This window comes from Pan paniscus, chromosome X (assembly GCF_029289425.2).
Source record: "Pan paniscus chromosome X, NHGRI_mPanPan1-v2.0_pri, whole genome shotgun sequence".
NCBI lineage: Eukaryota > Metazoa > Chordata > Mammalia > Primates > Hominidae > Pan > Pan paniscus.
In genome coordinates this window covers 107,654,219-107,668,203 of record NC_073272.2, presented here as the reverse complement: position 1 = coordinate 107,668,203, position 13,985 = coordinate 107,654,219, and the positions used below count along the sequence as shown (strand labels likewise).

Sequence of the window (13,985 nt, the reverse complement as noted above, 5' to 3'; positions counted from 1 at the left end):
TCTTATTTCCTTTGCAATTCCTCTTATATTCTTTCCTTCTCTTATTGCTACTAAACTCTCATTATCTCATGCCTAGTTTTTCAAATACCTATATGCTTGTTGGAATAAGTGGATGGTTGGATGGATGGATAGATGGATGGATGGATGGATGGTTGGATGGATGGATGGATGAGTGAGTGAATGACAACAACTTCCTAAGTAGTTTTTACATTCAATTCTATTAAGAACACTGCAGCCAATTTAATATCTGTAAAGTGCCAATATCATGTAACTCCCCTAGTTCAAAGCCACATATGGTACCAATTGAACAGAGATCATATAATGTCCAAACTCCTCAACTTGGAATTCAAAAGTCTCCAAACATGGATACAACCAACTTTTTCAACCTTATATCATGCTCTTAATTGAAACAAAAAAACTAAGACACCAGTCTTCTTCACTATACCCAAACACAATATGTTCACTTCCAGCTCCAAAATTTTACCATGTTGCCTTTTTCTGGAGTGCTCTTCCTCTTTGTGTAGTCATATCATATTCATCTTTCAGGGTTCAAGATAAACCCCACTTCTTCCATTAAGCTTTCCCTTGACCTCCACAGTATGTCATTGCTACTTAAATTATATATCTCCTTCTATTACTGCTTTTACTTTCCCCAACTGCATTGTAAGTCTCTTGATAGTAGGGATGGTAATACTTCTTAGACTTTCTTTACATGCCTAGCATAGTGCAGTGTTCCATAGGAGACTAATATTTGTTTGCAGAAGAAAGAGCCTTCCCAATAACCAAGGGGCTATTTCTTAAACATATTTCTCCTGTTTCCACCTTATCATCTTGAAGAATTACAATAAAAGAAGACAGGATACCAGGTCTTGCAAAATTTTATTTATTTCTAAATCCATTTTTGTGAATCGGTGTAATAAGGTTGATGGTAGATGGTACAGGTTAAAACTTGATAATTCAAGATTCTTAAAACCGAGTCAATATATCATTTCACAAATTATTGTGAAGGTTGTAAGGACATTTTCCCTTTTTTTTTTTTTTTCTGAAATGAAGTCTTACTCTCACCCAGGCTGTAGTGCAGTGGCATGATCTTGGCTCACTGCAACCTCTGCCTCCTGGGTTCAAGCGATTCTCCTGCCTCAGCCTCCTGAGTAGCTGGGATTACAGGCACCCTCCACCACACCTGGGTAATTTTTGTATTTTTAGTAGAGACAGGCTTTCACCATGTTGGCCAGCTGGTCTCAAACTCCTGACCTCAAGTGATCCACCCGCGTTGGCCTCTCAAAATGCTGGGATTACAGATGTGAACCACTGCTCCTGGCCATAAGGATTTAGCAAATAAAATCATTCTGCCTGTTGGAAGTCCTAGTGTCAGCTATAGCTTTGCTTCTAGCTCTGTTCCCAGAGACATTACTCATGGTCATTCTACTGCTCCTCCCGTAATTGGGTCTTCACTGTAGGTTAAACCATTTTGCAAGCAACAAGGTTTTAAACTGAGTTATAATAACATGACACCTATAAACTTACACACTTCCAAGTCTTCTGGCTATTAGCAACATTTTAACTATTTGAGAACCAGCTGAGTGAACAGAAGGAAGCTTGCAGGACCATTTTTATCCCAAATATCATTGGTCCCTGGATACAGAAAGTTATTAGGAATATGATATGGTAAGCTATAGCCTGGGAGATGCCTTATGCAGAAAATGTTTGTCTTATTCCATTTTCTGTTGCTACAACAGGAGATCTGAGACTGGGTAATTTACAAAGAAAAGAGGTTTATTTAGCTCATGATTCTGAAGGCTAGGAAGTCCAAGATTGGGCAGCCCATCAGTTGAGGGCCTTGTGCTTCAACTCATTGTGGAAAGCAGAAGGGCATATGCAAAAGAGTCCAAACACTAAAGCAACCTTGCTTTATAACAGCCTGCTCTTGTGGGAACTAATCCATTCCCTTGAGAAATAACCCCGTCTCTCGAGAAAGAGATTAATCCATCCTAACAACCTAATTACCTCTCAGAAGCACCACCTCCCAACACAGCCACTCTGGAAACCAAGTCTCAACATGAGTTTTGGTGGAGACAAATCATATTCAAACCATAGCCATGTCCTTCTTGCAGTATGAAGAGTTTCAAGAAATTACTTTAATAAAGAGCATTAGCTTTCTTTTTCTATGACAAACAAATATAATTTTTCAAACCTACCTTTCTTCTGCACAATTTTAAAAACAAATAACCTGTGGTCCCCACACATTTGCATTGTAGCCATTTCTGTTGCTAGAAAAAAATTAAGATGCTATTCCTGAATGTGCCCACTCCAATCAATGGTAGCCCAGACTAGGACAGCTGCATTGCCAGGAAAGAGGATGCAATCATCAGAAGCCTTTCAGCCTACTAGTGTGAATTATTAAAAACTTTGGGCAAGCAGACAACTGGCTATTTCCAAAGAGGCTCTGTTCCAGATGCTCATAGTAATCAATCACCCTGGTTATTACTGAACTGTGGTGACTGTGTGCTTGATCTCATGTGGGTGCAAGTGCTCTCCACTAAGTTCAGACAAGGGATTTGGTTGGTGGGCATATCTGGGCTGCTGAGAAGACTTCCCTTGGGCCCCAAGGAACTTCTGTCCTAGTTTAATTTTCTTCTTCACTTGATTGCTCTAGGTGACTGCTGCTGTAGAGAGAAGGTTGGTAAAGGAGACTTAGACACAGAGAGAGGTGAGAGCTAGCTAGGTCTACAAGCTCTCAGACACTAGTCTTAGCTAAACACCCCTTTTTTGTTTACCTTTGTCTCAGACAGTCACGATGGCCTGAGCACCACACTGGATGCCCTGTTTGGGGAGCGGGGAGTCTAAGGCTGGGATGCAAAGGCTGACACCAACACTGCTTCAGAGGCTCCTTAGCACATACCTCTTACAGCAGGCAGTACAGGATTGAGTGGGCATGCAGTCTCTGAGAGGGGCTGATTTCCTTCACCATGCATGTCGATGGCTTGGCTGATCTCTACCTTAAGCAAATTCATTTTCTGAACTTCACTGGGGCCATAATCTGCCTTGAGAGGTACCTGAAAGGATCCACACATGTCTGAACTTTATTCATTGGGCCCAGAACAAATTGGGATGTTAAAATCTTGGGAACCAGAGACTCTTTTTATTCTGAAGATGGATTTGGGCATTAATGGGAAAAATTCTGAATAATTAGGTCATTTGTTGCAATTACTAAACAGAACATGGGTAGAGCAGATTTTTGCTTTGTTGAGAAGGCTCTGAATTCAGGAATGTAAAGTAGAAGACAGTATAAAGGAAAAGAGCCAGATACCAATATGACTTGAAGTCCTTCCCTCTCACCATTTTGAACCTCTGCTTACAATACACAAGTGTGGTGTGGCATACAGGCATAAGACAAAATTATTGAGAGAAATATGTCATTGATTTCCTCTGGTTTCTAACCATCTTTCCTTTGACCATTATTTTTCTCATCCTGGAACCTTTCCGGATGCCTGTCCTCAGCTTCATATTCTAAAGGCTTTGTTTTTATCTGGCTGTCACAGATGAAAAGAAGCAATTAAATCAGTCTGATAAATTAAGGATGAATGGCTTAATATTTGGACCCAGCCCAGGGATATTTTTATTTTACTAAGTTTGTTTCCTAAGACGTAAAACAATGGAACTGTAATGTTAGAGTTTGACACATTGGAGCCAATGAGCTATTGAGATTGTTGAGGGCAGGAGAGTCTTTTGCAGGATCCCTCTCATGATACACCCTCTGGAGGAAATTCTTCAGCCTAACTCAAAGAGCCCAGGCCTGAGCCAAGCACAAGGTTGAAAACCCCCTCCCAGTGAAGCATCTCACCATAAAGTGTTGGCCTGTAGAGCATATTTCCATAGTAGGGAAATAACTATCAGAAATAGCTCTGTCATCTTGATGTCTGGCAGGGTGGAGGTGGGTTTGACCACCTACGGAGGAGGATCCAGGCCTATGGCCATCTGTTCACCTCTGGAAATATAACTATAGAAACCTGAAGTCTGGAAGGCAGAAAGTGCTGCCCAGACTACAAGCAGTGTCACTAACCTGGGGATGGCCTTGCAGGAGCTCTACTGAGTACTCATTCTTACATAAGATAATAGTTCAAGATAATAAGAACTATTATTAATTGAGCATGTACCAGAGTGCTAGACACTGTGCTAAGTGCACAGTTTCATGTAATCCTCACACACACCATATGAGAAAAGTAGAAGTAGTTCCCATTTTGCCATGAGGCTCAGAGAGGTTTAAGTATCTTGTCCACACAGCTGGTTAGCAGCAGAACTAGGATACCAGCTAAGGTCTGTCTGGCTTCAGAGCCCAACTTGTTAACCAATACATTATACTGTTCAATTCCCAACCTTGATTTAAGAAAATAGAAGTGGGATCAGGGGAGGATGCCAGCGAGTTCAGTAAGCAGTTTGAATCATAGGATGTGTACATATTTTTCAGAAATGTAATTTGTGATTTAAGTACAGGCAAAAGCTATAGATGTTTATTAAAACTGTTGGCTCTGTGGTTTAAAGCAGACCTTGGGGGATTGTTTTAATGAATAGGCAAGGCTTATTTAATTAGCATAGCAATTGTTTGTAAATGGCACTTGAGGGAGCCCGCAAACAATTTGTTCACCAGTATTTTATTAAACCTCCCCTCTGTGATCTTATAGATTCTTTTTATTTGCATTATGAATGGGCAAGGGAGAATTTGCTAGGGGAAGGGCTATGCATGCCAATTTTGACATCTTGAATATTAAAATTGCTACTTTTTCTCCTTGAGCAGCAGAGTTGACAGTTTCAAATAAGGAGCTGAGGGAAGGGTCACCACTTGCCTGTCACGGACAAGAGAGTGGTCTTAAGTGTTTGCATAGTACAGTCATACTGGTACATTTGACCAAGGACAATCAATAGGTTTCAGCAGATCCCAAATGAAGTGCATCAAAAGAACCCAGTGGTTTGGGGAAAACCTCATTCCAAGGAAAGGGTAAACATGAGAACTTGAGGGATCTTGGCTTCAAACCTTCCAATCTAGTCAAATAAGCATAATGGACCCTTAGGACTAACCCCCAACACCCATCCTAGGGAGAGGCTCTATCTGAGGGCAGGGTGAGTAGGCAATTGCTGTTTGCTGCTGTTCCTGCACAGGCAATCTCTAAGAAACCTTGTTAGGTAACATCTGCTGCATAGGTGACTGTTTGCCCACTGGGCATCAGTGGTTTGATAAGTGATATCCTAGCACTTGGACACTAGGAGCATTCTCATCTGTAAGCAACTGTACTGGTTGTAACTCCCCAGAGCTAATGATGCCAAGGTTTTCCAGTGTGGGCTCCCAGCTGCTGAGTGGGAAGAGCTTGGCTGTCCTATTAAATGGAATAGAAGTAAAGGAGCGTACTAGGGAGAAATCTTCCCTAACTCTGGGTTCACTGAATGCACACATGTTACCATTTACAGGAATCACCCTGCCCTGTATTATTCCTGGGTCATACGGTCCATCAGGATTTCCAGGCACTCCCGGATTCCCAGGTATGGAATGAGGCCAGAGAAAGCCACTAAACACTCTTGTAAGGGCCATGAGGCAAAGGAAGCAGAGGATAGCCCAGTAGTATTTGGGGATCCACATTCCTCCTGAGGGCAGCCTTGGGGATTGAGGAAACAGGATGGCTGCTGGAGAGGGCAGTGTGGGGAGGTGAGACAAGGAGAGGCTCTCCAAGAGACTGGGATTCTTGACTGAACATCACAAATCATACCTAGCACACCGACTTTCCTTTCCCCTCACTGCTTACATTTGGGTTTTCAGGCCCTAAAGGGTCTCGAGGCCTCCCTGGGACCCCAGGCCAGCCTGGGTCAAGTGGAACTAAAGGAGAGCCAGGGAGTCCAGGATTGGTTCATCTTCCTGAATTACCAGGTAAGAAAAGGAGTGTCTCCTCACCTGCTTCTCTTTGTGTGTGTGTGTGTGTGTGTGTGTGTGTGTGTGTATTTGGGTTGTGGTAGTCCTCTGCCAATTACAGGAAGCCAAGTTTGCTCTCTGGTATGGGTAGGATGGTTTAATTTTATACCCTGGCAAGACACAGCATACAGCCATAGAATGACAGCATATTAGAGCAATAAGGACCATTCAAAATCAGCTGGGGCAACCCCTTAACTTTCAGATGAGGAAACTGAGGCCCAGATGGGAAATGACTTGTCCGAGATCACTAAACCACTAGTGACAGAGCTAGGACTCTGCCAGGTTGTCTGTCTGCCAGTTCTATGAGTTTCCTGGATCAACTCCTTAAGGGCCAGTGAAAGAGATTGAGATCAGTCAGAGGGAAGTTGTCCATTTCTATCCCTTTTCTCACACTCTCTTGTTCCAACTTGAGCTTCATGATTCTTCACTGTACTAGTGGTCCTCAAACTGTACTCCATGGGCCAGCATCAGCATCACCTAGGAACTTGATGGAAATGCAAATTTTCTGCCTCTCCACAGGATCTGCTGATCATAACCTCTGGGGATGGGCCCAGTAATCTGCTTGTTACCCCAGGTGATTGTGATGCTTGCTCAGATTTGAGAACCGCACTGCTCTAGGGCTCGGGGCTCATCTTGGACCATGTGCTCCAGGGTCCCCTCCAGTACCCTCTCCCCACCCAAGAAGAAGGAGGCATGACAGCAGAAGCTAGAGAACTCCAGAAGAGGTTGAACTTTTCTCAGGATGCTATGGGGTGGCGTGTGTTCTTCAACAACTGTAGGACCCTCAGGAACAGTTTGTGGACCTCTGCCCACAGCCCTGCCTCCCAGAACTAGAACCTCCTCCAGGTCGCAGGGCACAGTCCCTGCCTCTGCACAAGGCCTTGCAGGAACAGAGACTCCTGACCTTCAAGAGAAGTGACATATATTATTAATATGTTAGCTTTCATATTAGAAAAATCTGTCTCAGAGATCTGTACTCAGACAAATTGCTTCTAAACAGCCATGGTCTTTTATGTTCGCCTTTTTACGTTTAGGATTTCCTGGACCTCGTGGGGAGAAGGGCTTGCCTGGGTTTCCTGGGCTCCCTGGAAAAGATGGCTTGCCTGGGATGATTGGCAGTCCAGGCTTACCTGGTTCCAAGGGAGCCACTGGTGACATCTTTGGTGCTGAAAATGGTGCTCCGGGGGAACAAGGCCTACAAGGATTAACAGGGCACAAAGGATTTCTTGGAGACTCTGGCCTTCCAGGACTCAAGGGTGAATCTTTTTGCCCCAATTATTTAACAATCTACAGAAAGCCTTATATTAATTCGTATACTTCCATGAATACTTGCATGAATCTGGGGTGATGGTTTAATTAAGGGGTTAAAATGAAATATTTTATTCTGTCCCTCCCTTTTGTGAAATTTTCCTTAAATAGCCTGAGTCGACTTTACTGTCTTAGTAATTCCAAAAGTGACCATAACTAATAGTCAAATTTCTTGCAAAGACTGGGTTACGGCTGGGAATAGCAACAAGGCTGGAGCTGAGAAGACAGTGGCACCTGGGATAAGTCCTGGAAGTTGGTTTGCTGACCCACTCACTGCTATCTCTCCAGGCTGTGATCATTTGCCCTTCTCTTTTATCAGGTGTGCACGGGAAGCCTGGCTTACTAGGCCCCAAAGGTGAGCGGGGCAGCCCTGGGACACCAGGACAGGTGGGACAGCCAGGCACTCCAGGATCTAGTGGTCCATATGGCATCAAGGGCAAATCTGGGCTCCCAGGAGCACCAGGCTTCCCAGGCATCTCAGGTAGGTCCTTCAGAGGAAGAGTCCCACCTTGACAGACTTCAGCTAGGCCCTGGGCCCAGATGCCCTGGGGGGGCAATAGCAGTAGTGGGACATGGTCAGAATTTAGAATGAGACTTGACTTTCCTAAGCTCTCAAGTTTCAAATCTCAAGTCACCCTTGCAGTACCAAGCAGAACAGATTGCTGCAGGTTAGCTTCCAAACTGTTGCCACAAATCTTTCCCCTCCCCCCGCCTCCTCCATGGCCTTATGCCCAGTTTTCAGGTTTCAACTCTCCCGACCTCCCCAGTTAGAGAAGCCACCCTCATCATTGAGGGAGTCTAGTCCATCTCCATGCCTTCACTGGTGCTGTGGGCAGCCTGCTTTTGGTTGGGGAGAAGCTTGAGCAGAGTGTGACCACACCGGCAGCCTGCCTCTCAGGCGAGCGTGCCTCCAAGGACCCATGGCCAAGTGTCTTTTACTCAGCAGTGGGGCCTGACACTTGCTGCTTCCAGACTCGTGTTTGCAGCTTTGCCTTTTTCTCGCACCACCCTCCTCAACCTGCTTCGGTGACTGCACCATTCCCAACCGCCCCTTACTCCTGGCCTAGTGACTGAAGCTGAGTTATTTGCAGAGCCATTAATGTCCTTTTTATTCCCTTTGTCTCTCTGTGTTTCTGAGATCTTCACATAGGCTGCCTCAGTGAGAAAACACAGCACACAAGCTCACAGACTAACACCCCCACTGGCTCTGCCACTCAGGAATGTATCTGATTATACACTATAACATGGCCTTGCTTACAAGGCCAGGGATCCCTGAGCTCCTGCTGTGGGGTTGGCTCCCATTGAATTTTTCCCTTGTTGTGGAGTTCCCTTCACAGCCTCCCATTTGAATCCTGGGGCTTGCAGCTACTTGATGCTTTTCAATCCATAGAAAGCCAAGTCAGCCATTCATTTGGGTCCTTGGGGACCCAAATACCTCTGTCGTCATGATTTAATCCTTTCGTTTTTTAATTTCCTTGCTTTGTACCTGAACATTCCACTTTGGCAGCAGCTCAGGAGGTTAATCCCATTGACCAACTTTAAAGCGTGGTGAAAGACGTCTCAGAATACCTAGGAGACCAAATGGGCCTTGTGGGTTTCTACAGTACTTGGCACTAGGGGGTCTTTCAACCTTAATGCCAAGGAACTGGCTGACTTAACTGATTGCTTGAGGGATTAAAAGGGCAGCCCTGTATCCAAGGCTCCCTGGGAGGCTGAAACAACAGCTCAGCTTTAACCTCTACTTCACCGATTGGCTCAAGAAACAACCATTGTGGCGTGATTCAGACTGGAAGTACCAGGAAACTGGAGCCTACTTGCCACCCTGGCTTCCTAGAGCTCCATTCAGGGGCTAAAGTGTAAACCACATTCACAAAGAGACAAAAAGTTATAATCAGAAGGGGTTTGCTCTCCCTGCCAGCTACTGTGCCATGCTGGAAGTAATAACCATTGGCGTGGCACTCTGGGTAGTAAATGCTAACGCTTCAGCCAACTAAGAACTCTGCCTGTTAGCAGTTTGCATGTGCTATTGTTAAAGGGCCATTTACAAAACCTAACAAGCCAAACCAATCAGAAGCTATGACATAGGCAGTGGCCCAGATCTGGCCAGAGCCTCACTTGACAGCTGTCCTGTGTTCTCTCCTGTGCTTATTCAGGACATCCTGGAAAGAAAGGAACAAGAGGCAAGAAAGGTCCTCCTGGATCAATTGTAAAGAAAGGGCTGCCAGGGCTAAAAGGCCTTCCTGGAAATCCAGGCCTAGTAGGACTGAAAGGAAGCCCAGGCTCTCCAGGGGTCGCTGGGTTGCCAGCCCTCTCTGGACCCAAGGGTAAGTGAAGTGATCAGTGAAGTGACCAGTGGTTGCCAAAAAGGAGCATTTTAGCTGCGCAGCTTGCTCCTTCCTCTCTGCCTAGGAATGGGAAATGGGGAGGGACTTGGACAGGGCTTTTTGTGTCAAGATAGTTGGACAAGGCTAGTGCTAAAGGGGGACCTCTGGTCAAGGTGAGTCACCCTCACTGCCTGCTGGGTGGAACACTAGGCTGAGTATCATGGTCAGCAAAACCCTGGGCAGTACCAGCCACACTGGGTTTACTCATTTGCATAGTCCTACCATGGAGGCTGATAGCACTCACTTCCTATGATTGCCTTGATAGCCATTGGTAGTTGGGCAGGTGGTATCTCCATTTAAAAAAAGGGAAAGTGAGTGGTTTAAGGTCACACAACTGGTTAGCAGCAGAACCAGGCTAAAGCTCATCTCCTTGCCTCCTGGCCCTAAGCTTTTTTTTTTTTTTTCCTGTATCACACATGAGCTATAACTTGGTGAATCATAAGAGAGGGGCCCAATTTTTTTTTTTTTTTGACAGAGTTTTGCTCTTTCGAGTGAAGTGGCATGATCTCAGCTCACTGCAACCTCTGCCCCCCAGGTTCAAGCAATTCTCCTGCCTCAGCCTCCCGAGTAGCTGGGATTATAGGCACCCGCTACCACGCCCAGCTAATTTTTGTATTTTTAGTAGAGATGGGGTTTTGCCATGTTGGCCAGGCTGGTCTCGAACTCCTGACCACAGGTGATCCACCCACCTCAGCTTCCCAAAGTGCTAGGATTACAGTGTGACCCACTGTGCCCGGCCGAGAGGAGCCCACTTCTTTCCTTTGTATTGTGTAGTGCCATGTCCCTATTCAGGAAGGTAGTATAATATGTAATAAATAAGAGTTTGGTAATGACTAAGACTTTGGAATTAGAGAAACCTGGGTTTGAATTCCTTCTCTGCAACTTCCTTGCTGTATGACTTTGGGCAAGTTACTCAACCTCCCTGAGCCTCCATTTCCTTGTATGTAAAATGGGAGTGATAATAAAAGTTCTTGTTTTTCAACAGGAGAGAAGGGGTCTGTTGGATTCGTAGGTTTTCCAGGAATACCAGGTCTGCCTGGTATTCCTGGAACAAGAGGATTAAAGGGAATTCCAGGATCAACTGGAAAAATGGGACCATCTGCACGCGCTGGTACTCCTGGTGAAAAGGGTGAGCTGGGGAATTGAATTCTGGAACTGCTGCCCATGCTTGTCAATATATATATTTTGTTTGTTGACTTGGTTATTCCTGTGGTTTGTACCAAATCTATGTTAGATAATAAAATTTTGGGCTTCTGAATTAAGTCCTTTTAAACCAAAAGACTTAATCCCCTCTTAGTTAACACTGCATGTTAAAGGCCATGTGTGCCCATTCCCAGAAGACCAGTGGAGGAAGGATTTGAGGAGAGTCTAAAGTTGCTGATAGACTTGGGATTTGTAGAAGAGGACATACACAGAAATGTGAAGTTGGGGGAATAGGGGTGGGGAATAAGATGGAAAGGCCCCAAAAGAGGGCTGGGGTGGTATGGGAAGAAATGATGTGAAAGGTCAGCCTTTGCCTGACCCTGCGTCTAAGCTCTCTTTCTCACGCTGATCTCCATCCCTGCAGGAGACAGAGGCAATCCGGGGCCAGTCGGAATACCTAGTCCAAGACGTCCAATGTCAAACCTTTGGCTCAAAGGAGACAAAGGCTCTCAAGGCTCAGCCGGATCCAATGGATTTCCTGGGCCAAGAGGTGCTGGGGCAGGGGATGGATAGGAGAAATGCTCAAGAAAGGCTTCATAACCAAACTTGGCTTCCTTCTTGAGCAAAGGCCCTCAAGTACAGCCCCCCATCCCCAACCTCAGAGCAGCAGTGTGGCTGGCAGCAAGGAATCCAAGAAGGCTGCCTCCCCTGGGCCTGAAGGCTGCCTGGACTTTGAGACTGCCATTTGTTATTGCCACTGTAGAACTGAGGTTTTCAACCACAGGCAGTGGTACCCCTGGAGGACCCTGAGCACTGTGCTGCTTTCCCAGTGGTATAGCAGAAGCAACTCTGTCGATGCCCCATAAGACTGAAAGCATCTCTCCCCACTTCACCTTTACCTTTAAGCTAACTGCTCCCTGAGCCTGCACTTGGCCTGCGACCTGGGGCACCTGCATCTTGGCAAGCCGGGTTTTTCTTGCCCAGTGTCTTTTTCCAAGTCTCTTTATTTCTTTTACAGGTGACAAAGGAGAGGCTGGTCGACCTGGGCCACCAGGCCTACCTGGAGCTCCTGGCCTCCCAGGCATTATCAAAGGAGTTAGTGGAAAGCCAGGGCCCCCTGGCTTCATGGGAATCCGGGGCTTACCTGGCCTGAAGGGGTCCTCTGGGATCACAGGTTTCCCAGGAATGCCAGGAGAAAGTGTAAGTGTGACCAGATCTTTGTCTTTATACCAGAAAAGGCCCCCCATCTCACGGGGATATACCCCCACTGCCCACCTCTCTGATCCCAGCTTACTTCTCAGCCCCTTCTCCCAGGACATCCTCAGAAAGAGCTCTCTCCTTGAGTCTGACAGGTCTTCCCACCCTTTCCTGAACATCTCCTCCTCTGTTCTTTTGTTCACATCTCCCTGAAAGGGCAGAGCCTTCTCTTGCCTTTACAATTATCCAATATCTGCCTGCCCTTCAGTCCCCAGCCCAGGCACCGTCTCCTCCAGGAGTCCCTGAGCTCCCACCCAGCTGCCACTCTATACTTATCACTGCTGACATCAATTCTAGTTGCTTCTGTGTGGGTCTGACTTCCTCAATGAGATTGTTACAGCTTGAGAACAAGAACTACCTTACATGCTTTTTTCTCTGCGCCCCACTGCCAGCATTTCATGTTGAGCCTGGCACATTGTAAGAATTCGTAAAAACTTCTTGATGTTTTGCTAGAAAGGTCTTTGAAGCTCCACAAGGTGCAACGACTAGCAAAGAATCAAGTCCAGCTTATCTGGGCTCATACAAGGCAAGGTGGAAGAGGTGGCTTAGCAATGAGACCAACCTGGATTTGAACCTCAGCTCCATTGCTCATTAGCTCTGTGATCTTGTGCACACTGTTTACCTTACCTAAACCTCACTTTCCTCATCTGTAAAAATTGGGAATAATATTTAAATAGCCTTCAGACAGTAGGGAGGGTTAAGTGACATGACTCATGTAAAGCTCTTAACATTGTGTCTGGCATATAGCCGGCTCTGCATAAATAGCAGATGTATCAAATGGTCTCAATGAATTGAATCACAGAACACCTGGGCTCCTTGCAGGCAAAGTCCCTGAACTTCAAAAGTGTCAGTCCATCTGATGGAGAGAACTTGGTGCGTGCACACACACACACACACACACACACACACACACACCTGAAGCAATTGAAAATAAATAGTTCTAAACTGGATAGTCCTGACTACTTACATTCTAGGGGGATGAAAACAAAGTGGGAATGCATTCTAGGAGAAGTCCCAGCATGAACAGAGGCTCAGAATTAGAAGATATGGCAATGTGCCTGATGAAGCCGGGCAAGGAAGCAGCCACAATGGAGGGGTGTCCTGGGTAGTGGTCCAGTGCACACAGTGACCCAGCCCAGTACTCAGCCTCCTACCCAAAGCACTAAGTGGCATAAATCTTTACTGGATACTGGGTACATCTCAAAATGAACCAAAACCATAACAGATATCAAGAAAAGAACTTTGCTGATGGCAGCTGACATGGCCACTTCCCAGACTCAGATAGTGTGTTGGACATTAGCCAGTGAAGGCAGATTTTCCTCTGAAAATGGTAACATTTGCCCAAATTCAGACTCCAGCACCTGCACACATACCACCTGCTACCTGGTGGCAGAAAGACCTTGTGTTCCTTGCGGAACCTGTGGCAGAGGGCTAACCCTGCAGGGTGAAGTGAAACTTCTTCCTATGCATAATGGCTCCAGAGCTTTGGCAAGGACAGTGGTAGCCAACTGTGTGTTGAGTCCATTGAGTGCCTGGCCTGTCATCTTCTGCATTTTCTAAGAGACTCGCTAGAATGGCCACACTGTGACTTTCTAAGATTCCCATTTTGATAAGCAGTGGGATCGAATCCTTCCCCTACAAACCCTAAGTATGTGCTCTGCCCTTTGTTCATCACCTTCCCGTTTGCAGGACGTAACATCCCCACTTCCAGCCCACAGTCCACCCTTGCCACAGAATACATGATGGACATCTCTCAGGCAGTGGCTCAGTGAGGGGTGAGGGAGTAAGAGGGTGGGCAGTCCTGAGCTCTGGGCAGAAATGATGATTCCCATATTGCTTCGAAGGGTTCACAAGGTATCAGAGGGTCGCCTGGACTCCCAGGAGCATCTGGTCTCCCAGGCCTGAAAGGTAAGGAGCATTTTTTTTTCTTTTAA

At 46.0% G+C, this 13,985-nt stretch overlaps 1 protein-coding gene across 2 annotated transcripts in view; it reads left to right on the top strand.

Moving 5' to 3' along the window:
* COL4A6 (collagen type IV alpha 6 chain) overlaps positions 1–13,985 on the top strand; it is a 283,270-nt gene that overhangs the window by 252,585 nt on the left and 16,700 nt on the right. For both annotated transcript variants that reach the window (XM_003819690.4, XM_003819688.4), the window contains exons 24-32: positions 5,464–5,535; positions 5,810–5,917; positions 6,994–7,215; positions 7,587–7,748; positions 9,421–9,591; positions 10,637–10,780; positions 11,219–11,344; positions 11,813–11,994; positions 13,896–13,959. In XM_003819690.4, the coding sequence (XP_003819738.1) occupies positions 5,464–5,535; positions 5,810–5,917; positions 6,994–7,215; positions 7,587–7,748; positions 9,421–9,591; positions 10,637–10,780; positions 11,219–11,344; positions 11,813–11,994; positions 13,896–13,959 (1,251 nt within the window). The remainder of the gene's footprint in view (positions 1–5,463; positions 5,536–5,809; positions 5,918–6,993; positions 7,216–7,586; positions 7,749–9,420; positions 9,592–10,636; positions 10,781–11,218; positions 11,345–11,812; positions 11,995–13,895; positions 13,960–13,985) is intronic.